Source organism: Cnephaeus nilssonii (genome assembly GCF_951640355.1).
Source record: "Cnephaeus nilssonii genome assembly, chromosome: 20".
Taxonomy (NCBI): Eukaryota; Metazoa; Chordata; class Mammalia; order Chiroptera; family Vespertilionidae; genus Cnephaeus; species Cnephaeus nilssonii.
In genome coordinates, this window is record NC_137091.1 from 49,925,244 (window position 1) to 49,952,995 (window position 27,752).

A 27,752-nucleotide genomic window follows, 5' to 3' on the forward strand; every position below is an offset into this window, starting at 1 on the left:
GGGTGGAAACCCACCGCGGACCCCGAGAGGCGGCGGAAGTCCGTGGGGGCCACGCCACGCACCACCTCCGAGCCCGCCAAGCTGGGACCTGACTCAGGATAAGGACGATCCGGTTCTACTCCCACCTGGTCCTGAGCCTGGGTCTCGCCGACCGCCCGCATCAGAGGCCCCGCGTCCCTCCCTCCCTCGGTGTCCCCGCCACGCCCGGCCCTGAGGTGGCCCCAGACAGCACCTGCTGCATCGATAGGTCCCTCCCTCCCCAGGACCTTCCGTGGACCTTTGACAGTGAAACGGACCCCCTCGGAGGGACTCACCTCTCAGGCGCTAAGTCCGCTGTTTCGCTCAAGGGCGCAGCTGCCGAGTGAGGTCGACCAGCAAGCCAGCCGGCTTTACCGGGCAAGTAGCTCCTCCCACCTCACCCCCTTCCTGCCGGCTGCACCGAATCCCCTCAGAGGTGGATGAAAAGGATAGGATTTTCTCAGGTCACCGAGAGACTACCGGGGATAGAGGAAGGGAGTGTATACGGAAGTTATTTTTAAACTAACAGGAACAAAATATTGCCGTGCATTCATTCTACATTAGATCTTAAATATTATGTCTGTCAATCCATTAGACTTAGGATGGAAATGAAGAACGGTCCTCATTATTCATCCTTCTAAAATGGCCTGGCTCGTTGGGCTCAGTGGATAGAGCCTCGGCCTGCGGACTGAAGAGTCCTGGGTTCGATTCCGGTCAAGGGCACAGGCCCGGGTTGTGGTCTGGATCCCCAGTAGGGGGCATGCAGGAGGCAGCCGATCCATGATTCTCTCTCATCATTGATGTTTTTATCTCTCCCTTCCTCTCTGAAATCAATAAAAATATATTTAAAAAAAAGTAATGAGACTAGGTTTTTGTTGTTGTTGTTGTTGTTGTTGTGTGTGTGTGTGTGTTTTAGTTTTTTTTTGGTTTTGTTTTTGGTTTATTTTTTGGGCTAGTTTTAAATGACATTAATTAAAAAATTATCTTTATTGTTGAGATATTACAAATGTCCCCTTTTGTTCTCCCACTGACCCCTTCAAGCCCTCCCTTGCCCCCTGAGGCCCTCACCACCCCATTCTCTGTGTCCATGGTCATGCATACAAGTTCTTTGGTTAATCTCTTCCCACCCACCCAATTATTAAAAATGAGCCCTGCCCTAGCTGGTTTGGCTCAGTGGATAGAGCGTCGGACTGCAGACTGAATGGTCCCAGGTTTGATTCCGGTCAAGGGCATGTACCTTGGTTGTGGGCACATCCCCAGTAGGAGGTGTGCAGGAGGCAGCTGATCCATATTCCTCTCTCATTGATGTTTCTAACTATCCATCCTCTCCCTTCCTCTCTGTAAAAGATCAATGGAGAAAATATCCTCCAGTGAGGATCAACAACAAAATAAGTGTTAACATTGTCAGTGTTTACATGTGAAAGGTCTTGGACACCTGAAACTGAAGAAAAGCTTGAAGTGCTTTTCCTCTGATAAAAAGTATTCTCTCTCAATAGTAAAATCGAATCCTTTTGAATGTTGGTGACTAATTTGCCTAAAAAAACATTTGGAATCAGCTCTGGTGGGCTCAGTTCCTCGGAGTGTTGTCCTGTACATCAAAGGTTGTGGATTCGATTCCGGGTCAGGGCACATACCAAGGTTTTGGGTTCAATCCCCAGTCGGGGCACATACGGAGGCAACCAATAGATGTTTCTCTCTCTCTTCCTCTCTCTTTAAAAATCAATAAAAAACATATCCTTGGGTGATGATTAAAAAACTTTTTAAAAAATCATTGAAATATCCCCCCCCCAAAATGATTTTTAGAGAGAGTGGGAGGGCGGGGAGAAGGAGGAACTGGGAGAGTGAGAGGTGATTGGTGGTGCCTCCCTTGCCTTTGGGGTGCAACCCAGGTATATGCCCTTGGTTGGGAATCGAACCTGAGACCCATCGGTGCTCGGACCAATGCCCTAACCATTGAATCACACTGGCCATGGCTCATTAGTTGAATGTTGACCTATGTACCAGGAGGTCACCGTTTGACTCCTGGTCAGGGCACATGCCTGGGTTGCAGGTTTGATTTCCAGTGGGGGATGTACAGGAGGCAGCCAATCCATGATTCTTTCTCATCATTGATGTTTCTATCTCTCTCTCTCCCTTCCTCTCTGAAATCAATAAAAATATATTGGGGAAAAGAAAGAATTAACCAATGAAAGCATAAATAAGTGGAACAACAAATCAATGTTTCTCTCTCTCAACCAATCAATAAAAAAAAATCTTGGTAAGAATATAGATCTCATGTTCAGTGTTCCTATCTCAATTACAAAAAAAAAAAAAAAGACATTTGCAAATTCTAACTTCTGCCCTTCGCACCCAGAGCTCCTTACCCAAGACTAGTCATTGGGTAGTCATGAGTAGTCAGTCATTGACATCCTCCTCGTGCACCAAGGCTGCGTTCTGGGTGCTGCTATGAGAGGTACAAGGTAACTTCTTGCCGACCCGCGTGGCTCAGTGGTTGAGCGTCCACCTATGACCCAGGAGGTCACGGTTCGATTCCCGGTCAGGGCACAGGTCCGGGTTGTGGGCTCCATCCCCAGTGTGGGGCCGATCCATGATTCTCTCTCACCATTGATGCTTCTCTCTCTCCCTCTCTCTTCCTGTCTGAGATCAATAACATATGTTTATATATATATTTAAGAAAGATAACTTCCTCAGGGGTCGGGAGTATGGGGACAGCAGGCCCTCGGGTCATGAGCAGAGAGGTCCGCCATTGGCGGCGGGAGAAGACTGTTGGCTGGAGCCCAGAGCTTACTGAGGTCAGAGGGGAGAGGCCAGTGGCAGTGCCACGGGGATATGCCGGGAGATCCTTCCCACCTGAAACAAGACACAGCAGTTTCACATCACCCTCCGAGCCTGTCAATCAAGAGTCACGCTGGCCAATGGGCGGGAGAGTTCCACAGCCAATCAAAGGGCGGGCAAGGCCTTACAGTCTAGGCGCCCACAGATGCTCTCTGATGGGGACCAGCCTGGAGGACCAGCCGCCGGATTGGGTGAGGATGTCTTCTTTCGGACCTTCCTTCCTCCTTCCTTCCTTCCTTCCTTCCTTCCTTCCTTCCTTCCTTCCTTCCTTCCTTCCTTCCTTCCTTCTTCTTCCTTCCTTCCTTCCTTCCTTCCTTCCTTCCTTCCTCCTTCCTTCCTCCTTTCCTCCTTCCTTTCTTCCTTCCTTCCTTCCTTCCTTCCTTCCTTCCTTCCTTCCTTCCTTCCTTCCTTCTTTCTTCTTTCTTTCCCTTTCTTTCTTTCTTTCTTTCTTTCTTTCTTTCTTTCTTTCTTTCTTTCTTCTTTTTCTTTCTTTCTTTCTTTCTTTCTTTCTTTCTTTCTTTCTTTCTTTCTTTCTTTCTTCTTTCTTTTCTTTCTTCCTCTGCCCTGCCCTGCCCTTACTGCAGGTCCGTTGTGCGTAAAGAATGAGGTAGCCGGCACCCAAGAGAACCAAGTCCGGCCCCTTGGTTGTGGGAAGGATGCTCTAAGGGGAAGAGCATTTAAATTCACGGGGAGATGGTGCTCCCAGCACTTCTCTGGAAACCTCCGCGTTCCCAATGCCAAACTAGGTGAGAGAACAGGACTGAGGCTTCCTAGTTCTCCCAAATGGAATCGGAGCCCTGGCCGGGTAGCTCAGTTGCTAAGAGCGTCCTCCCCAAACGCCAAGGTTGCAGGTTTGATTCTCTGGGCACATACAAGAATCAACCAATGAATGTATAAATAAGTGGAACAGCAAATCTCTCTCTCTCTCTCTAAATTTAAAAAAATAAGTAAAATAAAATTGAATCAGAGACAGAGTTGGAGGACCTTGGCTATCAGAACTAAGGAGAAGAGATGAAGATCCCCACAGTCAAAGTCTTAGACTTGGTTGGTCTCTCGGTTGTGATTGTGAGATTCACAGAACCTGGGGAGACAGATGGAAACCAGGTTTCAGGCGAATTGCAGAGGGAGGGGCAGGTGGGCAAAGGGGAGGGTTACGTGTGAGACTTGCCGTCTTGGTCATTGAGCTGGATGATTGGCTTCCAGCGCCTCATCTTTCGCCATCCGGAAGTTCTAGTGGGTCCTCATTTACCCTAAACCAGTGGTCGGCAAACCGCGGCTCGTGAGCCACATGCGGCTCTTTGGCCCCTTGAGTGTGGCTCTTCCACAAAATACCACGGCCTGGGCAAGTCTATTTTGAAGAAGTGGCGTTAGAAGAAGTTTAAGTTTAAAAAACTTGGCTCTCCAAAGAAATTTCAATCGTTGTACTGCTGATATTTGGCTCTGTTGGCTAATGAGTTTGCCGACCACGGCCCTGAACCACACGTGGAGGATTTGTGGCTGATGCCGGTTGGGCATGGCCGCAGAGGCCGAGGAGAGGGAGTGGGTCAGGTGCTATGAGTTGTGGAGACCGAGGCAGGCTGTGCCCAGGCGGTGGGTGAGTAGTTAGCATGTTTCCAGGGGGTGGCCCACGTCTGGACCCTGTTAGGGCGGGGGGCTAACCTGCCTGCATCTGAAAGGGCTTCAGGGCACAGGCACACTGTGTTCAGGAGAAGATTTCAGCTAGAAAAGCAATGAGAGAGCAATGTTTACAGAAAAGCCTATGACACAAGTTTTTTATTTTTTAAAAATATACTTTATTGATGTTTTACAGAGAGGAAGGGAGAGGGAGAGAGAGAAAAAGAAACTTAAAAAAATATATATATATATTATTGATTTTTTACAGAGAGGAAGGGAGAGGGAGAGAGAGTTAGAAACATCGATGAGAGAGAAACATTGATCAGCTGCCTCCTGCACACCTCCCACTGGGGATGTGCCCGCAACCAAGGTACATGCCCCTGACCGGAATCGAACCTGGGACCCTTCAGTCCGCAGGCCGACGCTCTATCCACTGAGCCAAACCGGTTAGGGCACAAGTTTTTTTTTTTTTTTTTTAATTGTGATAAAATACTCATAAAACAAAGTTTCCTATTTTAACCGTTAAAATTTATTTATTTATTTATTTATTTATTTATTTATCTGTTTATTTATGAGAGAGAGAGAAGCACTGATTTGTTGTTCCACTCATTCATGCATTCATTGGTTGCTTCTTGTACGCGCCCTGACTGGGGATGGAATCCCAACCTTGTTGTCTTGGGGCGATGCTCTAACTAACTGGCCTACCCTGTCAGGGCCTATACACCAGTGGTTGGCAAACTCATTAGGCAACAGAGCCAAATATCAACAGTACAACGACTGAAATTTCTTTTGAGAGCCGAAAACCAACTTCTGCGCATGGGCCACGAAGTTTCAATCGCACTGTAAGTGCGCGCCCGCACGTGGTATTTTGTGGAAGAGCCACACTCAAGGGGCCAAAGAGCTGCATGTGGCTCTCGAGCCGCAGTTTGCCGACCACTGCTATAGATCATTTTTAAAATTGAATGTATGGAAGTGACACTGGTTAATCACATTGTGTAAGTGTCAGGTGTGTAATTCTATAATATCATCTGTTCATTCCATCCTGTGCTCAGCACCCAAAGTCTAGTCGCCTGTCTCCACATATTTGACTCTCTTCCCCTCTTCATCCTCCTCCATACCCTGTCCCCTCACTTTAACCACTTTTAAGAGTTTAGTTTAGGCCTGGCTGGCATGGCTCAGTGATTGAGTGTTGACCGATGAACCAGGAGGTCAGGGTTCGATTCCCAGTCAGGGCACATGCCCTGGTTGTGGGCTCAATCCCCAGTGTGGGGCATGCAGGAGGCAGTCGATCCATGAGTCTCTCTCATCATTGATGCTTCTATCTCTCTCTCATGTCCTTCCTCTCTGAAGAAATAAGAAGATATTTTAACAAAGAGTATAGTTTAGTTGCATTAAGTGCATTTACACTGTTATGCAACCATCATCACCATCATGTCCAGTACCTTTTTTTTATCCCCCCAACTGAAACTCGCCACTAACTCCCCTCTCCCCTCCCCCACATCCCCATGCCACTTTGCCTCTGTGCTTGACTATTCTGGGTATAACATGTAAGTGGAATCACACAAGATTTAGCCCTTTATGTCTGGCTAGCTGTACTTGGCATAATGTCTTGAAGCTTCTCTGTGGCGGCATGGGTCAGAGTTCATTCCCTTCTCGTGGCTGAGTGGTAGTCCAGGGCAGGATAGACTGCATTTTGTGTTCCTTCATCCTGGATGAAGAGCTGGGTTCAAGTTCCCACCTTTTGGCTCTTGTGAATAATACTGTTATGGCTACTGGTGTGCAATTTACAACATTTTTACACACGGGCTTTTATTGATGATCGCGACTTTGTTTGCTAGTTGTTCCTTTTGAAATATTAGCCACAATAAATCTATCGTAACAGGAAGGCACAGTTCCCAAACTAGAGGAAGACCTGAATGTGCTTTGAGGTTCTCTCCTCACTCTTTTTTTCAAATATATTTTTATTGATTGATTTCAGAAAGGAAGGGAGAGGAAGAAAGAGATAAAAACATCAATGATGAGAGAGTTATTGATCAGCTGCCTCTTGCACACCCCACACTGGGGATCCAGCCCACAACCCATGCATGTGCCCTGACCAGGAATCGAACTATGAGCTCCTGGTTCATAGGTTGATGCTCAACCACTGAGCCACGCCACCGAACTGCACCACATCTTCTTTATCCCATCGTCTATCAGTGGGCACTTGGGTTGATTCCATATCTTGGCTATGTATATATATATAAAAGCCTAAGTAACCCTTAAGATGGCTCAACTGAACGATTGGTTGACACACACTGACCACCAGGGGGCAGACACTCAACACAGGAACTGCCCCCTGGTGGTCAATGCGCTCCCACAGCCAACCTCCCACAGTCCCTCCCCCTGGACTGGGCGAGACAGGCCTGATTGCCGGCCAGGCTGAGGAATCCCACCTGTGCATGAATTCGTGCACTGGGCCTCTATTGTAAATAATAGACTGAAGCTACTTTCGACAGCTGAGATTTAACTCTCTAATCTCCTCATTCTTCCCCAGGAATCGCCTATTTCTTGTTTTTGAAGATTTCCACCTCCCCTCCGCCCTCCCGAGAGGAGTCGGAGCTCACAGTCCTGGGATGCGATGGCTGAATCTTTTTTTTCTGACGTTTGCTTGCTGTGGTACCTAAAGGAGCTGAAGAAGAACGAGTTCTGGAAATTTAAGGAGCTCCTCAAGCAAGAACCCACGCTATCTGACCTCAGGCCGATCCCGTGGCCGGAGCTGAAGAAGGCCTCCAGAGATGACCTGGCCACACTGCTGTGCAGGCACTACCCGGGCAAACAGGCCTGGGAAGTCGCCCTGAAGCTGTTTCAGCAGGTCAATCGTCGAGACCTCTGGGCCAAGGCCAAGGATGAGATCAGAAGTAAGTGTGGCCCTAGCCGGTGTGGCTCAGTGGATAGAGTGTTGGCCTGAATGGTCCCAGGTTCAATTCCAGTCAAGGGCACATGCCTGGGTTGCAGGCTTGATCACCAATAGGGGGTGTGCAGGAGGCAGCCAATCAATGATTCTCTCTCATCACTGATGTTTTTCTCTCTCCCTGTCCCTTCCTCTCTGAAATTAAAATAAAAAAGTAAGTGTGCGATGCAGGGGTGGGACCCGAGGGGGGGCGTGTACTGGCAGCTCACAGCAGTGAAGGTGGATCTCTGGGAGCTCGCAATAACAAAGGTGATATCGTCCTCGAATAACGGTCACCCCTCCTTCCATTGAGAATGTGTGATGGTCAAGGGGAGACTTGGCGGTGGTAGAAAAACGACAAGGCAGTTCCGCTCGTACTCGGGCCAGTGATGGCCGGCCGGTGCCTAGTGTCTGAGACAGACTGTTTATCTCAGTCGTGTCCCCATTTTTCAGTCCCAAGACGTCCATGCTGTCGCAGGAGGTGGCCTGGGACTAGAGTCTGCGAGGAGAAGTCCATATGACACTTGTCCATCCTTTTTAAAAATATATATATTTTATTGATTTTCTACAGAGAGGAAGGGAGAGGGAGAGAGAGTTAGAAACATCGATGAGAGGGAAACATCCATCAGCTGCCTCCTGCACACCCCCCACTGGGGATGTGCCCGCAACCAAGGCACATGCCCTTGACCGGAATCGAACCTGGGACCCTTCAGTCCGCAGGCCGACGCTCTATCCACTGAGCCAAACCCGTTAAGGTTGTCCATCCAGTTCCAGAGAGCTTTGTTCCCAGTTGATAGGAAGGACGTTTGTTTTTCAAATCCTTGCCAGAGTATATATTTAGTGAGTTTCTTAGAGAGAGGAAGGGAGAGTGAGAGAAACATCGATATGAGAGAGAAACATTTATTGGCTGCCTCCTGCATGACCCTACTGAGCCACGCTGGCCAGGCTTAAAATTATTTAAAAAAAATATATTTAGGCCCTGGCTGCTTTAGCTCTGCGGATAGACCATTGGCCTGCGGACTGAAGGGTCCTGGGTTCGATTCCAGTCAAGGGCACATGCCCAGGTTGCAGGATGGATCCCTAGCAGGGGGCGTGCAGGAGGCAACCAATCAATGATTGTCTCTCATCATTGATGTTTCTATCTCTCTCTGTCTCTCCACTCCTCCCTGAAATCAATAAAAATATATATTGAAAAAAAATAAATTTAGCCCTAACCGGTTTGGCTCAGTGGATAGAGCGTCGACCTGCGGACTGAAGGGTCCCAGGTTCATTCAGGTCAAGGGCATGTACCTTGGTTGCGGGCTCATCCCCAGTAGGGGCTGTGCAGGAGGAGGCTGGTCGATGTTTCTCTCTCACCGATGTTTCTAACTCTCTCTCCCTCTCCCTTCCTCTCTGTAACCAATCAATAATATATATATATATATATATATATATATATATATATATATATATATATATATATATTTAAATAAATAAAATTGCCTTGTATTCTGTCCCCCTGACCCCAGATAAGATCAACCCGTACAAAAGCCACATGGAGAAGAAGTTCTCTGACCTGTGGAAGCACGAGACGTGCCTGGGGGTGTCCGAGAGCGCGTACGCCGAGTCCACCAAGGCCGAATACGAGCAGCTGAGCGCGGCGTTTGCGGCCGACGAGGCGGGCGAGCACTCGGTCACGGTGGCCGTGGGCGGCCCGGACGGCGTCGGGAAGACCACGCTGCTGCGGAGGGCCATGCTGCAGTGGGCCGCGGGCCGCCTCTGGAAGGGCCGCTTCGCCTTCGTCTTCTTCCTCAGCTGCCCCGAGCTCAACGACACCGCCCAGGCCAGCCTGGCCGACCTCCTGGCCGCCGACTGGCCCGCGGCCTCCGAGCCCATCCACGACGTCTTCTCGCAGCCCGAGAAGATCCTGTTCATCATCGACGGCCTGGAGGGCCTGAAGGTCGACGTGGACCTGGACTACGACCTGTGCAGCGACTTGGAGCAGCCGCAGCCGGTGCACGTGGTGCTGCGGAGCCTCCTGCAGAGGGCGCTGCTGCCCGAGGCCTCGCTGCTCGTGGCCCTGGGCCTGGAGGTCACCCGCAAGTTCTACTACCTGCTGCGCCACCCCGTGTTCGTGCACCTGCCCGGCTTCTCCGGCCACCAGAAGTGGCTCTACTTCTCCCACTTCTTCCCGGACCGGGAGCAGGCCGCCCGGGCCTTCGGGGTGGTGAGAGACACCCCGGTGTTCGTCCTGTTACAGTACCCGCTGGCCTGCTGGCTGGTGTGCACCAGCCTGAAGCAGCAGCTGCAGAGACGCCGGCCCCTCCGCGTGCACCCCGAAACCACCACGTGCCTCTACTCCTCCTTCCTCACCAGCGTGTTCCAGCCGGAGGGCACGGGCTGGCCGCCGGGCCACTGCCTGAGCCGGCTGCGGTGTCTGTGCGCCCTGGCGGCCGAGGGCACGTGGCTGGGCAGGTTCGCCTTCCAGCCGTGGGACCTGCGCCGCCACGGGGTGTCCGAGGCGCACGCCCTGGCCTGGGTGAGGATGCGGCTCCTGCGCCAGAACGGCACCCGCTGGGTGTTCCCGCACGAGTTCGTGCAGGAGTTCTGCGCCGCCCTGTGGTACCTGCTCAGGCCCCCCCAGGAGCCGCCGCACCCCCGCATCGGGAGCGCCGCCCAGCTGGTCACGGCCGCCATGACCGAGGCCCCCCTCTACCTGGTGCAGATGGCACTGTTCCTGTTCGGGTTCGCCACGGAGCGCGTGGCCGGCCTGCTGGAGGAGGCCTGGGGCTTCCCGCTGGCGGTGGACCTGCGGGAGGAGGTCACGGCGTGCCTGCGGGGCCTGAGCCAGCAGGCGGCCCGCGGCGAGCTGCTCATCAGCTTCCAGGAGCTGTGCACCAGCGTGTTCGAGACCCAGGACCCCGGCTTCGCCACGCAGGTGATGAGCCTGTTCCAGGACATCGACGTCTACATCACCAGCCCCGACGACCTCTTGATCTACGCCAGCTGCCTCCAGCACGCCCAGAACCTGCAGGTCCTCCACCTGAACGTAGAGTACGTGTTCTCCCAGGACTGCGGAGGCATGTTGGAGTGAGTACAGCCGCCGCCCCGCCCCGCCCCGCCCCGCCCCCCCACGTCTGTGGCTCGCTTGCCGCCGTCCCCACTGGGTATTTCATGGGTCCTTATATTCTTGTGCTTAAAAACAACAGCAACAGCTCTAACCGGTGTTGCTCAGTGGATAGAGCATCGGCCTGCGGACTCAAGGGTCCCAGGTTCGATTCCGGTCAAGGGCATGTACCTTGGTTGCGGGCACATCCCCAGTAGGGGGTGTGCAGGAGGCAGCTGATCGATGTTTCTCTCTCATCGATGTTTCTGACTCTCTCTCCCTCTCCCTTCCTCTCTGTGAGAAATCAATAAAATATGTTAAGAAAACAAAAACAAAAAACAACAGCAACATATACACGGAGTGGCCAGATGGTGATGATGTCTGAACGCATACTAATCTGGCCACTCCGTGTTCTCTTGAGTAACCCATTTATTTGATATCAAAGATACTATAAATCGTGCACCTGATCAGTGTTCCCCTTTGCACTGGCTGACAGAAAGCTCAGGGCAAATAGGTGGCTGATCTCCAGCAAAAGTCTGGAATACTTTTGGTGCCCATTTGAGATACAAACACACTGAGTGGCCAGATTATTATGCGTTCAGAGATCATCATAATCTGGCCACTCAGTGTACGTGGATTTTATCTTTTTTTTTGCAAGAAATTCCTAAGGGTTGGGTCCCTAGGCCTGGAGGCGGGGCCTTCATTCACCCCGGCCGCCCCCTGGTGGTCAGTGCATGTCATAGCAAGTGGTCAAACTCCCTGTCGGTGGAACTCCCGAGGGGACAATTTGCATATTAGCCTTTTATTATTATTATTTTTTATCTTTTTAAATCCTCACCCGAGGATATTTTCCCACTGATTTTAGAGAGAGAGTGGAAGAGAGAGGGACAGACTGAGAGAACTCACATCAATTGGTTGCCTCCTGCACGTGCCCCGGTGGGGAGGAGCCTGCAACCGAGGTACCTACCCTTGACCAGAATGGAAGGAACCACAGGCCAACGCTTTACCCACTGAACCACACAGGCGAGGGCAAAACGTGGCTTTTAAAATCCAATTTGCTAGCTGCGACCAGGACCGGTGACTTCCGAAGGTTTTCCATCTGTAGAGACGTGGATAAACGTTGTTTTTTTTTTTAAAAAAAATATTTATTTTTATTGATTTTTTACAGAGAGAAAGGGAGAGAGATAGAGAGTTAGAAACATCGATCAGCTGCCTCCTGCACAACCCCCACTGGGGATGTGCCCGCAACCAAGGTACATGCCCTTGATAGGATTCGAACCTGGGACCCCTCAGTCCGAAGGCTGACGCTCTATCCACTGAGCCAAACCGGTCTCAGCGATAAACGTGTTTTTTACATTTTTATTTATTTATTTACTGATTTTAGAGAGAGGAAGGGGCAGAGAGGGAGCGAGAAACATTGATTTGTTGTTCTACTTATTTGTGCATTCATTAGTTGATTCTGTACCTGCCCTGACTGGTGATCCAACCCACAACCTTGATGTGTGGGGACGACACTCTAGCCAGCTGAGCTCCCGGCCAGGGCCTCTCTGCTGTTGTTGTGTGTTTTTTTTTAAGTGTATTTTATTGATTTTTTTACAGAGAGGAAGGAGAGGGATAGAGTTAGAAACATCGATGAGAGAGAGACATCGATCAGCTGCCTCCTGCACACCCCCCACTGGGGATGTGCCTGCAACCAAGGTACATGCCCTTGACTGGAATCGAACCTGGGACCCTTCAGTCCGCAGGCTGATGCTCTATCCGCTGAGCCACACCAGCCAGGGCCTCTCTGCTGGTTTTTAACGTTGTGGCCCGTCAGCAGGTACTGGCCACCAGCTCACACCTCAGCTCTCATGTGCATCCCACCTTTCACATTTGTTTAAATTTTTATTTTATTTTAATGGAGGCAAATTGACATGTGCCGTCACCCTGGTCTTAGTGGCACAGCATCGTGATTCAGTGTTTTATGTTGTCAAGTGATCACAAGTCTAGTGAATGCCCGGCACCATACGTAGCTACTGCAGCATTTTCCTGGTCTTGTGACAATGACATTTAAGATCTACTGTCTTATAACTGGAAACATGCAGTACATTGTTATTAACTGCAGTCAGGCTGCAATCCACCTCCAGGACTTATTTATTGTATGCCTGTACAGTCATGTTTTCTGTTTAAAAAAAAAAAAAAAAATATATATATATATATATATATATATATATATATATATATATATTTCATTTCAGAGAGGAAGGGAGAGAAAGAGAGAGAGAGAGAGAGAGAGAGAGAAGAGAGAGAGAGAAACATCAATGATGAGAGAATCATGGATCGGCTGCCTCCTACATGCCCCCTCCTGGGGATCAATCCCACAACCCAGGCATTTGCCCTTGACCATAATCAAACCCAGGACCCTTCGGTCCACAGGCTGATGCTCTATCCACTGAGCCCAACTGGCTAGGGCTTGTTTTTTGTTTTTGTTAAATCCTCACCTGAGGATGCATTCATTGACCTCAGAGAGAAGAAGGGAGACACAGACAGGGAGAAACATTGATGTGAGAGAAACATCGATTGATTGCCTCCCATACACACCCGGCCAGTGATCGAACCTGAAACCTGGGTGTGTGCCCTGATGGGGATTGAACCCACAACCTCTTGGTGTGTGGGCTGATGCTCCCACCAACGGAGCCGCCAGCCAGGGCTGCACGGTCCTGTTTATGATGCGATTCCCCGTTCACTGATGGGTCACCCAGCACCAACCTTTGCTCATAAGAATCAAGTGTTATCCCTTCAAAGAGGAGGAAATGGAGGCAGGATAGACTGAGTCACGTGCACGGGTCACATAGCTCACCAGTGGCTCCAACGGGATTCGATCCCTTTGCTGTGGCCCCAGGGTCTGCTCTCCCTGAGCCACGTTGACTCAGTTTACCTGGCTGCACCTCTCCGTGTTCAGGCCTGGGTGCCCGACAGCATGGAGGGGTTTGGGAGCGGCGACCTGCCCATTCTGAGAAAGTCCCGAGTTGAATGCCACCTCGGGCGTGGCGCGGTGTCTGTCTTCCCGCAGCTACAACCAGAAGCTCTCCTACTGGCGGGACCTGTGCTGCGTGTTCAGCACCAGCAAGGACTTCCAGGTGCTGGACTTGGACAACTGCGTGTTCGACGAGGCCTCCCAGGCGATCCTCTGGAAGGCGCTGGCTCAGCCCACCTGCAAACTTCAAAAGTTGGTGTAAGTGGGATGTCACCTGGTTTTTCCATAGAAGAAACCCATTCTCTCCATTCTGGCTTTTAAAAAAGTAAGTATGGCCCTGACCGGTGTGACTCAGTGGATAGAGCGTCAGCCTTCGGACTGAAGGGTCCCAGGTTCGATTCCGCTCCAGGGCATGGACCTCGGTTGCGGGCACATCCCCAGTAGGAATCGAACCTGGGACCCTTCAGTCCGTAGGCCGACGCTCTATCCACTGAGCCACACCGGTGAGGGTTGTGCAGGAGCTTTTTAGTTTGATAAACCAATGTGTCCAAAGACAGTGCAGAGAGCATCACTTGACAGGAAAGTCTGAGCAAGAAACAAGCTTTTGGCGAACAGGGAGACTGCCAAAGGGGACGCGGCCCTGGCTGGCGGCTCAGCTGGGTGGAGCGTCATCCCGTAAACCAAAAGGTTTCAGCTCCAATTCCCGGTCAGGGCACACGCATAGGATGCGGGTTCAATTCCCGGGCACACATGTAGGTGTTGGGTCAATCCCAGGTCAGGACACACAGGTTTCGGGTTCAGTCCCTGCTCAGGGCACATACGTAGGTGTGGGGTTCAGTTCCCAATCAGGGCACATACCTAGGTTGCAGGTTCAATTCCCAGGCACATACACAGGTTTTGAATTCAATCCCTGCTCAGTGCACATACGTAGGTGTGGGGTTCAGTTCCCAGTCAGGACACACACATAGGTTTCGAGTTCAATCCCAGGTCAGGACACATAGGTGGGTTTTGAGTTCAATCCCTGCTCAGAGCACATACGTGCTTTGGGGTTCAGTCCCAGTCAGGACCCACACCCCAAGCCGTGGAGCCCGGTGCCTGTCCGCTGTCGGAAGACCCCAGGGAAAGAATTTGCAGGCGGGAGTGACGGGGTTTCTCCAGCAGCTGGTGGGCCAGCGGGGCGGGAAGGAAGCGCTGGGGGAGGCACCTGCTTGGCACTCGGACTTCACCCCCGGCCCCCCATCTCGCCCTTGGCAGGTACAACTTTGCCTCCGACGAGGGAAAGAGCGCGGACTTCTTTAAGGCCCTGGTTCACAACCCGAACCTGACCTACCTGAACCTGCATGGCTCCGACCTGTCCTCCCAGGAGGTGGCGTGGCTGAGCGAGGCGCTGCGGCACCCCATGTGCAGCATCCGACAGCTGATGTGAGTCTCCAGGCCCGTGGGGAGCGACACGTTTGTGACGCTCAGAGTCTTTGACTCTCGTCCCCTCCCTCTCGATACCTGTACCCCCCCTCCCCGGGCGAGGGCCAGAGATTATTTTCTAACCGCATTAGGGCTCAGACGGGTTTTTCTCAACCTCAGAAGTGCTGACAAGTAATCAGCTCATCAGATTGAGCGCCAGGTAATCCTCTGTTGGGGGCTATTGAGCGGCTCCCTGGCCTCCACCCACTCATGGCAACAACATCCTCCCCCAGGCCCGCAACCACACACACACACACACACACACACACACACACACACACACACACGTCTCCAGACGCAGGGAAATGTCCCCGCAATTCAACAGTCATCCTCGTGAGAACCACGCACTCTGACTTTTTCCTAACATCAGTGAAAGGCAACCAAAGGCCAATAAGGAGAGCCCTGGCTGGCGTGGCGCAGTGGATAGAGCGCTGGCCTGTGCACTGAAAGGTCCCAGGTTTGATTCCCGTCAGGGGCACAGGCCTGGATTGTGGGCTTGATCCCCAGTGTGAGGCATGCAGGAGGCAGCCGATCAATGATTCTCTCTCACCATTGATGTTTCTATCTCTCTCTCCCTCTCCCTTCCTCTCTGAAATTAATAAAATATTATTTTTAAAAAATATTTTATTGATTTTTTACAGAGAGGAAGGGAGAGGGATAGAGAGTTAGAAACATCGATGAGAGAGAAACACTGATCAGCTGCCTCCTGCATACCCCCCACTGGGGATGTGCCTGCAACCAAGGTACATGCCCTTGACCGGAATTGAACCTGGGGCCCTTCAGTCCATAAGCCGATGCTCTATCCACTGAGCCAAACCGGTTAGGGCAATAAAAATATATTTTTAAAGGCTAATAAGGAGAATGATGGAGTCACATTTTCTGTGTTAGAAGTCTGAAATGTGGCCATTGGGCTGGCAGGTGCAGGAGCAGAAGCTGGGTGTGGCCCATGCCCAATTAAAAACCATTTTTTTTTTTTTTTGCCCTGGCCGGTGTGGCTCCGTTGGTTGGACACCCTCGGTGCACTGAAGGTTGCCAGTCAATTCTGATCAAGGCCCAGGCTTGATGCTCCTCTCTCACGTCGATGTTTCCCGCCCTCCTCTCTCTCAAATCTATTGAGAAATCTTAAAAAATATATATTTTTTCAATTATACTTGACATCCAATAATATATTACTTTCAGGTGTATAGTCTAGTGATTAGAAATTTATATAGTTTACAAAGTGATCCCCCAGTAAGTCTAGTACCCTCCTGGCACCATACACAGTTATTACAATATTTTTTAAAATATATTTTTTATATTCTTATTGATTTCAGAGAGGAAGGGAGAGAGAAACATCAATGATGAGAGAGAATCATTGATTGGTTGCCTCCTGCACGCCCCCTGCTGGGGATCGAGCCCACAACCTGGGCATGTGCCCTTGGCCGGAATCAACCCGGGACCCTTCAGTCCGCAGGTTGATGCTCTATCCACTGAGCCACACCGGCCAGGCCCTGTGACTGTGTTTATACCTGGCACTTTCCACCCTCCCCCGAGCCCCTCCCCTCTGGAGACCCTGGGTCTGTTCTGTTTGTCTTTGCCAATGAGCCCAGCACCCCGTGTCCCCTCCCGCCCCGGCGCAGGCTGGGCAAGTGCGACATCACGGACGAGGCCTGTGAGGACGTGGCGCTGCTCCTGGTGAGCAGCCGGCAGCTGAGGCTCCTGTCGCTGCTGGAGAACCCGGTGATGAACAGCGGCGCCCTGCTCCTGAGCGAGGGCCTCAAGCACCCGGACTGCGCGCTGGAGTCCCTGCTGTAAGTGGGTCTGGCGGCCTCAGGGACCCCTCAGCCCTCAGGGCAACCCAAGCGGCCCTGGCCGGTGTGGTCCAGTGGATAGAGCCTCGGGCTGGGGACTGAAGGGTCCCGGTTCGATTCCTGGTCAGGGCACATGCCGGGTTGCGGGCTCCATCCCCAGTGGGGGGTGGGCAGGAGGCAGCTGATCAATGACTCTCTCATCATTGATGTCTCTCTCTCTCTCTCTCTCTCTCTCTCTCTCTCTCTCTCTCTCCCTCTCTGAAATCGATACAAATATATTTTAAAAAAGAAAAGAAAAAGGGGTCCTTCCCCTCCAGTGCCCTCACCTAGAGTGCGCGCGTGGCTCTCCCACCCTCATGTTGCTCTCTTCCCTTCCCCTGGGGAGGGGGTGTGGGGGCGGGGCGGGGGCGAGGCCGTGGCCTAAGGGGGGTGTGGGGGAGGTCGCCGCGGGCCCGAACACCCAGGGGTCCGGCAGCGGCGGAGGGGACTCTGGACCCAAACCACGGGCTCTTCCCGTGGGTCACCCCAGCTTTGGCGGGCGCCTGGGTCGCCCCTGGGGTGGGGTGTGTGCAGGTCCCTCCGCCGGGGCCGCCCCGGGGCCATGGTTCCCCGCGCGCCTCACCTCCGCCGGCGCTTAGAGCCGGTGCGGACCAGGGGAACCGACTGTTCAATGAAAACGACGCATCGCCAAGGCCCGCGGGGCGTGGACGCGGTGTGACTGCTGCCCAGGGCTCTGCCTGTCCCAGCGGAGACATTCGGTGTCCGAATGGGCAGACGGCGGGGAAACAGGCTCTCCTCGGGTGGCCAAATGCCTGTCGTCTAGTGAGTGACGCGCGTGAATGGAGGAACCAGATTGCCATGTCCACCTGCTGTCCAGCGAAGCCACAGCCAAGGGCACGGGCTCGGCGGAATCGGGGAAAGAAGACCCTGTTGAGCTTGACTCTAGTCTGGCAGGGGAAGAGACAGGAGAGCTGGAGAATAAGGGGGAGGCCCCGGCGCCCCGCCCTGAGTCCCCCGGAGGGGGCCGGGAGGGTGTCGGCTGGCGTTGCGGGCGCCGGTGAAATGCCACAGCTCTGATGGCTGTCTCCCTGACGGGGTCTCCGGGGACACAGCCAGGCGGGAGTCTGGCTGGGCGGGGCGCCTGTCGCCGGTAGCAGGTGCCCCAAGGCGAGCTCAGGGAGGACAGGAACCCCCGTGGAGCAGAGGGCCAAAGCCCGCTGCATCTCGGTTTTCAGTTCAAATGCAGACCGTGCAAGCGGCCGCCCGCTCCTTCTGACCCCCTGGGCTTGAAGCAGGGGTGTCCGGAGTTACCACGGGGTGGCCGGCGGTGGCGGCCAGGGGTGCCTAGCGAGGCCGCCTTTTGATCCTTCGCTGTCGGCTCTTCCTCTCACTGTGAAGTGGAGCTCCCCACGCGTGGGATTGCTCACCCACCAAGAAGGAACGTGAGCGGGGTGGGGAAGGTGGTGAGCCGGGTTAGCTTTCCCCTGCTGAGGCTGTTGTTGCCATGGTGATCCTGCTCAGCACAGAGGAAGCGCAGCTCTGACAGTTGGTGGGTGTGCTTGGCCGAGGAGCCCCTGGGGCGGCGCTAGCATCTGGGGTTCTCGCTGGAGCCTCTAAGTCAGAGTCCTCTAAGACTTGGCCTCGGATAGCGGGTCCCCGCCGTCCCCTCCAGCGGGCCATCATGCCCCCGCCCAGCGCTGCGTGGGGACCAGGGCCCGGCGATGGGAAAGGGGGCCGCCCCCTCGCCCTTCCCGGGGAACCTGCTGGTAACCCATTCCTATCCGACCTGCTTCTGGGTCGGGGTTGTGTATGTAGCAGAGCAGCTCCCTGGCTGCGGTCTATTGAAAGTCACCCGGACACAGGGTTTGTCTCGCTCCGGCCTCTCTCCTTCCCCGGGACGGCCGCCAGCCCGGTGCGGTGCGGTGGCGCGCTGCAGCCGAGGGAAGGAAGGCGGGGGCGGGAGGCGGTAAACCGCGCGCATGGCCGCCCGCGCCCGCGGCGTGGTGTCGGTTCCTCCCTCCCTTTTGCGCGCCGGCTCTGCCGGCTCTGCGGATCATCACTTCCTCTCCCGAACCCCGCGGGGGCCTTCGGGATCCGGGCTGGGACAGGGAAGGTGGGGGGCAGCGGATGCAGCCCCTTTTCTAGGGGTGCTGAGGGCCGGCTCCTCCTCTCCTCCCCCTCCGAGGAGCGCGGTGGACCAGCACTCTCACCGGCACAGGGCGGCCGCCGAGTTGGAAGGTTGCCTGGTGGCTCTGGTCAACCAGATGGCCCGGCCCGGACTTTGTCTCCAAAGACGGTGGGGACCGTGAGAGACAGGGTCGACCAGATGGCCCAGCCCGGACTTTGTCTTCAGCAACAATGGGGACCGTGAGAGTCAGGGTCGACCAGATGGCCCGGCCTGGACTTTGTCTCCAGCGGGCCAGATTGGGTTGACCAGTTGTCTGTGGAGACGCAAGCTGAGAGATTGAAGACCAGGGGCTGGCGATTGAGTAGGGGTGGGACGGGGGCGGGGCAGGGGCGGAGCCGGGTCCAGGGGCGGGGCCGGGTCCAGGGGCGGGGCCGGGCCGGGACCAAAGACCAAATAAATGTTGACAGAATATTAAAAAAAAAAAAAAAAGCCCTAGCCAGCTTGGCTCAGTGGATAGAGCGTCAGCCTGTGGACTGAAGGGTCCCAGGTTCGATTCTAGTCAAGGCACATGCCTGGGTTGTGGGCTCAATCCCCAGTAGGGGGCGTGTAAGAGGCAGCTGATCAATGATTCTCTCTCATCATTGATGTTTTTTTTTCTCTCTCCTTTTCCCTTCCTCTCTGAAATCAATAAAGAAAAAGAAAAAAAAGAAAAAAAAAGGATTCAGCCCTCTCAGGTGTTGCTCAATGGTTAGAGTGTCTGCCTGTGCATCAAAGAGTCACGGGTTCGATTCCTGGTCAAGGACACATACCTGGGTTGCAGGTTCTGTCCCAGGCCCTGGTCGGGGTGCGTGCAGGAGGCAACCAGTGGATGTGTCTCTCTCACATCCGTGTTTCTTTCTCTCTCTCGCTCTCTCTCTCTCTCTCTCTCCCTCCCTCCCTCCCTCCCTCTGTCCCTCCTTCTCTTCCACTCTTTAAAAATCAATGGCAAAAAAAAAAAATCAATGGCAAAAATATTCTTGGGTGAGGATTAACAAAAGAAAAAAAAAGAAAGGAAAGAAAAAGGGATTCAGCTCTGGCCAGTGTGGCTCCATTGGTTGAGCGCCCTTACCTGCTTACCAAGAGGTGGCTGGTTAGAGTCCAGGTCAGGGCTCCATCCCCAGTAGGGGGCATGCAGGAGGCAGCCCATGGATGTCTCTCATCGGTGCTTCTCTCTCCCCTCTCTCTTTCTCTCTCATTAAAAACAAACAAACAACAACAACACACACACACACACACACACACACACACACACACACACACACCAAAAATAAGAAGGTGTTTATTGGATTCCTCTCAGGTGCAGGGCTTCGCAGTCCCATGTTGTTACCGTCCCGCTGCTCATGCACGAGGGGAGGGCAGCGGAGCGCAGGCTTGGTTTGCGTGTGGGGCCACACGAAACTTGGTGTTAAATCAGAAAAACTCGGGGCTGCCTGAAGTGGGGGCGGTGCAGGGCAGTCACGTCTATGGGAGCAGAGGGGCCTCCAGAAGCAGCCTTCTATTTGCCTTGGCTGGTGGCTCCGTTGGTTGGTTTGTCCCAAAAGGTTGCAGGTTCGATTCCGGTCAGGGCACATACCCAGGTTGTAGTTCCATCCCCACTCATTCATTGCACATACGGAGGCAACCAGTGGATGTTTCTCTCTCACACCGATGCTTTTCTCTTTCTCCTCCTCCCCCACCCCCAAATCAATAAACACATCCTCAGGTGAGGTGAGGGTAAAAAACACACCCAACTTTTATTTGTGTGTGTGTGTGTGTGCGCATGCATGTGTGCAGGTGTGTACAGATACATGCATTGCACACATACACAGTGGCATTTAAAATAGAGGAGGACTGGAATACTGTTACTGAGATGACTTTTATTTATTTACTTTAAATGAATTTTATTGACTGATAATTACAGAGTGGAAGAGAGGCGGAGAGAAACATCAATGTGAGAGAGACACATCGATTGGTTGCCTCCCGACAAGGGCCAGGGTTCGAGCATGCAACAGTAGTATGCGCCCTTGACCGGAATCGAACCCAGGATCCTTTAGTCTGCAGGCTGGTGCTCTATTCACTGAACCAAACTGGCCAGGGATGAGATGACTTTTTAGACTGTGAAAGAAATTCAACAGTAAAATAAATTCCAGGGATAGTAAACATCAAAAGCAAACTATTTAATTAATTTATTGACGAGAGAGAGAGAGAGAGAGAGAGAGAGAGATCTGTTTGTTGTCCCACTTACTGATGCATTCACTGGTTGGTTGACTCTTGTATGTGCTCTGACCAAGCATCGAACCTGCGCCCTTTTGGTGTATGGGACAGCGCTCCAACCACCGGAGCCACACCAGCCAGGGCAACTGCTACACGTTTTAATCCTCTTATTTGTACTCAAGTGAGCGCTGGGTAGGAGGAATGGCAAAGCTTTTGCACATGCCTTCAGGAAACTGTTCCCGCATCAGCGTAAGCAGCTGACCATGCGTGTGCCTGTGCGTGTGTCTCTGCAGCCTGACGTACTGCTGCCTCACCTCTGACGCCTGTGACTACATCGCCCAAGCCCTCGTGCGGAGCAGCTCTCTGTCCCTTCTCGACCTGGGCGCCAACTTCCTGGAAGACAGCGGAGTGAAGCTTCTTTGTGGAGCGCTGCGGCAGCCAAGCTGCAACCTGCAGCAGCTGTGGTAGGTCCGGCTACACTGACTCAGGTGGCAGGCGGGTTCGATGCTGGCGTCCTGCTCTGCGAAGGACCCAGGAAGGAGGGAAAGCGTGGGGCCTCCTGGGCAAAACAACCACGAGGCCAAGTGTTGACCCCGCCTGGTGCTTCTAGGAATGCCAGGGGTGCGTTGATGCGTGTGCGTCTTAATTAAAGGGCGCCTGGAATGTTGGGACATGCTCCTCGGTAGTTGGGTCTCGGGTCCTCTGTGCCCTAGACTAGTTGGGTGAACGTGTGAGGGCGCCCCTCTCCCCATGAGGGTAAGTGTACCGCCCACCGGCATGAGGCACCGAGTGGGATTGACCCACAGACAGAAACATTGCCGATGATGTGCCCGTGACCAGCGCTGGATTGATAACAGCAGGAGACGCCTCGTGGGAGCATTCATTCCTCCTGTGGGGAGAGGAGGAACGTGATAACCGAAACGCTCCAACAGCCCTGCTTCTAGAGAAGTCGATTTTATGGAATTTCATATGCACACTTGCACGCGCGCGCGCGCGCGCGCGCGCGCGCGCACACACACACACACACACACACACACACATGAGTGTGAGGCTGCAAGTAATTGTGTATTTGTGTACATATGGTGGTTTCTCAGTCTCGGCATGGTTGACATCTGGCCCAGATCATTCTTTGTCATGGGGGTACTGTCTTGTGCTTTGAAAGGTGTTTTAACCGAACAGGGATGTCGGTGGCACCCTGGGGGCAACCAAAAATGTCTCCAGGCATTGCCCAATGTCCCCTGGAAGGGGCATGAGCACAAATCATCTCTGCTTGAGAACCACAGGTAAGTGTACACACAGCAATACACACATATACATACATGTATCAGATATATCACACACGTGTGTATGTATGTATACCTATGTATGCATGCCTATAGACACACATGCAGGTATACATGTCAGACTCATGCACATGTGTGCATGTGTATACAGACACACATGTATGTTAGCGGGTGATGAGTACTGTGGGGAAGCATGAGCTTACATGCAGCGAGGAGACTGGGACATGATGCTATGTAAGTATGCAGGGCAGACTCACCAACAGGTGACATTCGTGGAGAGATTGAAGGGCGTGAGGGGTAGCCCTGCTGCTATTTGAGCCAAGAGCATTCCCACCGGGGAGAGCACTGAGAGCAGGGGCCCCGGGCAGCGAGGCCCTGAGGGCGGGGGAATTGCAGGGAGCCCAGAGCAATTGGGCTGATGAGGTGGAACTGAGAAGTTGTAGGATCTTCATCACCACCACAATCACCACCTCCATCATCACCATCACCACAGTCACCACGACCGTTATCATTACTATCACCATCACCTACCCTTCATCACCATCATCATCTCCAGCATCATCACTATTATCACCACCACCATCACCACCACCATTATCATTATCATCACCACAATCATTATCACAATCACCATGACCACCGTGACCATTATCATCACTACCACCATCACCATAATCACCACCACCATCACTATTATGATCACCATCATCCTTATCACCACCATCACCATCATTACCACCATCATCATCACTGCCACCACCATGATCTCCATATCGCCTCCAGCATATGGCGGTAATGCTTAATGCCTTCACCCTTCTCACTTGAGCTAGGGCAAGAGACTAGATCTTATTTGTTCTCATCATCATCATCACCACCACCACCACCACCATCATCACCACCACTACCATCATCTCCAGCATCACCATCATCACCACTTCCATATCACCTGTAGCATCATCACTATCATCGCCATCACCATCTCCTGTATCATCACTGTCATCATCACCATCACCATCACCATCACCATCTCAGAAGCACTCGGGCATTTCATCCTTCATAGCAGTGAGTGAAAGTAAGCTGAGGCGATCAAGACTGGACCTCATGATTGTGTCTATTTGTGTGTGTATCTCCCCGCCCTCAGGTTGGCAGGATGTTACCTCACTTCTGTCTGCTGTGAGGACCTCTCTAGTGTTCTTATTAGCAACGAAAAACTGAAGACTCTGAAACTAGGGGACAATAAAATACAAGATGCTGGTGTCAAACAGTTATGTGGGGCGTTGAGGCATCCTAACTGTAAACTGGAGAATCTTGGGTGAGTGTGTACTGATGGTCTTTGTGGGTAGGCTTCCTGTTTCAAGAATAGGAAGAGCTGGAGGATTCCCAGGACGGAAGGGTCTGGAACGATCTAAGTAAAATGCTGTCCTTGGAGACCAGGGGTTCCCCGTCTTGGCACTACGTATTGCCATTTGGGACTAGATCGTTCTTTGTTGTGACGGGGAGGGGACTGTCCTGTGCACTGTAGGATGTTAGGCTGCGGCCCTGGCATCTTTCCACCCACCAGCTGCCAGTAGCGTCCCCAGGTGCGTCGAATGTCTCCTGACATTGCCACGTGTCTCCCAGGGGACACAATGGCCCCCATTGAGAACCACGGGTCTAGACCATCAAGTCTCCTGCTCAGATGCATGGAAGGGGCATTTCGCAATAGCACACCTCCCAGCCCAGCCAGAGCCGGGCGGTTTCCCTGGTGTGCTTCTCTGTGGCAGGCTGGAGCTGTGTGAGCTCACCACTGCCTGCTGCGAGGACCTGGCCTCGGCTCTCACCGTCTGCAAATCCCTGAGGGGCCTGAACCTGGAATGGAACAGCCTGGACCACGATGGCATGGTGGTGCTGTGTGAAGCCTTGGGCCAGCAGGACTGTGCACTGCAGCTGCTCGGGTGAGCGGGCGCTTGTCTTGGTGGTGGGTGATCCCGGAGACGCAGGTCTCTGGGCAGGTCTGCTGAGCCTCGGCACAACGGGCGTGGGCTGCAGAGCTCGTGGCTGCATCGCAGAGTGTTGAGCAGCATCCCTGGTGTCTACCTGCACGTCACATGCCCATAGCACCTCCCTCCAGTCGTGATGATCAAAATGGGAACTTCAGCCGGGACAGCGTGGCTCAGTGGTTGAGCGTTGACCTATGAACCTAAAGGTCACGGTTTGATTCCCAATCAGGGCACATGCCTGGGCTGTGGGCTCGATCCCCAGTGGGGGGCGTGCAGGAGGCAGCCGATTAATGATTCTCTCGCATCATGGATGTTCCTATCTCTCTCTCCCTCTCCCTTCCTCTCTGAAATCAATAATAGATATTTAAAAATGGGAATTTCAAAGTTGCTAAGCTACTATATCTTTTTTAAAATATATTTTTATTGATTTCAAAGAGGAAGAGGGAGAGAGAGATAGGAACATCCATGATGAGAGAGAATCATTAATCGGCTGCCTCCTGCACGCCCCCCCCCCCCCCGCCCACTGGGGATCGAGCCCACATCCTGGGCATGTGCCCTGACCAGAATCGAACCTCGGACTCTTCAGTCCACAGGACGATGCTCTATCTACTGAGCCAAACCAGCCAGGGCAAGAGACTAGATCTTATTTGTTCTCACCAAGAAAAATTGTAATTATATGATGTGATGGAGATGATCATATTGCAGTATACAGATATATTGAACCAACCCGTTAGATATAACTCATACAATGTTATGTGTCAATCACATTTCAACAAAAAGGAATTAATTTGAAAAAAGACTGGCATCCCCTTCATTCCCTGAAGTTTAAAAAGATGTCTCCAGACATTGGCAGATGTCCCCCAGAGGCAGAACTGCCCCAGGTGAGAAGCATTAGTATATATATATATATATATATATATATATATATATATATATTAGTATATATATATATATATATATATATATATATATATATATATATATATATATTTCTTACGGAGAGGAAGGGAGAGGGATAGAGAGTCAGAAACATCAAGAGAGAAACATCGATCAGCTGCCTCCTGCACACCTCCTACTGGGGATGTGCCCACAACCAAGGTACATGCCCTTGACCGGAATCGAACCTGGGACCCTTCAGTCCGCAGGCCGACGCTCTATCCACTGAGCCAAACCGGTCAGGGCGAGAAGCAATTTTTGCTAGACACACCGTCTTCTACTTACGTTGCCCCAAAAGATGCAATCCCAGCTCAGAGATGGGAGGGTTCTATAGACAGCTGAGCAGGGTCTTCACCCAGATGTCCGTTCCTGAATCAAGAGTAGCACTTAGTATTGTTCCGAACATTGTATCTGCGTTTAGAGTGGATGTAATGGACAACTGTAGAGGGAATATTTGATTCCTTTCCAGATGGTAGGCCCCTGGAAGAACAAAATGGCTCATCTTGCTACTCTTCATATAACTATTCTACAGGAAAGATTTGTGCTTTCTCTTTAAAAAAAAATTATGTTTTTAAAAATTTAATTTATTGGGGGGTGACATTGGTTAATAAAATCATATAGGTTTTAGGCATACAATTCTACACTATGTCATTTTTATATTGTACTAGAGGCCCAGTGCATGGATTCGTGCACCAGTGAGGTCCCGTGGCCTGGCCTGCACCTTCTCACAATTTGGGACACCTTGGAGGATGTCGGACTGCTGGTTTCGGTCTGATCCCTGCAGGCTAGGCCAAGGGATACCACCGGTGCACAAATCCGTGCACCAGGCCTCTAGTCTATAATAATCTATAATAATAAAAGCATAATATGCTAATTAGACTGGACGTACTTCTGGACGACCTTTTGGACAAAGCTGGGGCTGCGAGGAAAGCCCGGGTCCCAGATGCCTGCTGGTGGCCGGAAGGAAGCCCAGGTCCCGGGTGCTGGAGGGAAGCCAGTGCTGGCAGCCAGGGGAAGGAAGGCCGACCTACTCTTGCATGAATTTTGTGCATTGGGCCTTTAGTACGCATATAAGATCTTTGGTTAATGTCTTCCTGCCCTCCCCCCTTCCCTCTGAGATTCATCAGTCTGTTCCATGTTTCCATGCCTGTGTGTTGAGTGTCTGCCCCCTGGTGTCAGTGCATGTCATAGCTACCGGTCAAATGGTCGAACGGTCACTTAGGCTTTTATATATATAGCTTGTGTGTTTACTACTACCCCAAGTCAAGTATCCTTCCATCACCATTTATTCCCCCTTTTTTCTCCTTCCCTCTGGCAATCACCACACTGTTGTCTGTGTCCATGAGTCTTTCTCTCTTTTTTTTTTTTCTTTGCTTAATCCCTTCACCCTTCTCACTCAGCCCCCAACCCACTCCCTTCTGACAGCTGTCAGTCTGTTGTCTGTATCCATGATTCTGGCTCCATTCTCACCTTCCGTGCAAGTCTCCCAGTCGTGTCTAGGGGAGAGTGGCGTTGGGATGCAGACAGGGCAACGATGTCTATCTCCCCAGGCTGGACAAAGATGCATTTGAGGAGGAAACTCGGTATCTGCTGAGGGCTGTGGAAGAGAAGAACCTCCAACTGACCATTTGCACTAAACCTTGGGACACAGATGAGCTGATGCTGAAAGGCGTGTTCGTCTGACAGGGAGCACCCTGGCGTCATCTCCTTCGGACACATCCAGTTCTGCAAACTGGCCACCATGGCGGAGGGCGCTGTGAGCTCCTCGCTGCTCCTCCACAGTGTTCTAGCAAAGTCACTGTGGCATGTGAGTCAGTGGGGACCTGCTGTCTGTGCCCGAGACCTCAATCCCCCATCCCTGAAATTCCCACCCCACCTGGTAATGCTTGGAAGAACAAATACATTAAAGGGATACACACTTTGAAAAGCATGCCTTCACTGTCTTCATGGATGTCTTCGAACGCGGGAGTGTGGGTTTGAGGGGACCGCCATCCTCGGACACTTCTGATGGAGAAGTGATGCTACAATGGGTCCATGGGTTTTAGATTTCGTCGTTATCATGACAGCAAACATCCACCCAAACGTGGCATTGTTAGTTCTCCGGTCTCAAGATAGATTTTTAAAAAATATGTATTTGTATTGATTTCAGAGAGGAAGGGAGAGGGAGAGAGAGATAGAAGCATCAATGATGAGAGAGAATTGTTGATCAGCTGCCTCCTGCAGGCCCCCAACTGGGGATCGAGCCCGCAACCTGGGCATGTATGTGCCCTGACTGGGAATCGAACCGTGACCTCCTGGTTCATAGGTCGATGCTCAACCACTGAGCCGCTCCAGCTGGGATCAAGTTAGATTTTTTTAAAAAATTCAATTTATTGAGGTAACATTGGCTAATAACATGATATAACTTTCAGGTGTACAACATTACCATTTGATATCTGTCCATCCTGGTGTGTGCTCAGCACCCAGAGTCTAGGTTCCTTCTGTCACCACATACTCGGCTCTCTTT

At 52.1% G+C, this 27,752-nt stretch overlaps 1 protein-coding gene across 1 annotated transcript; it reads left to right on the top strand.

The window, feature by feature from the left end:
* Positions 1-7,084: 7,084 nt before the first annotated feature.
* On the top strand, positions 7,085-26,929 carry NLRP9 (NLR family pyrin domain containing 9; the record flags this gene model as incomplete). The annotated part of the gene is made up of 10 exons (XM_079799840.1): positions 7,085-7,364; positions 8,905-10,465; positions 13,534-13,695; positions 14,692-14,859; positions 16,518-16,688; positions 21,342-21,512; positions 23,284-23,393; positions 23,481-23,643; positions 24,095-24,265; positions 26,797-26,929. 10 exons carry the CDS (start codon positions 7,085-7,087, stop codon positions 26,927-26,929), a joined length of 3,090 nt encoding a protein of 1,029 aa, XP_079655966.1.
* Between the last annotated feature and the right edge of the window lie 823 nt (positions 26,930-27,752).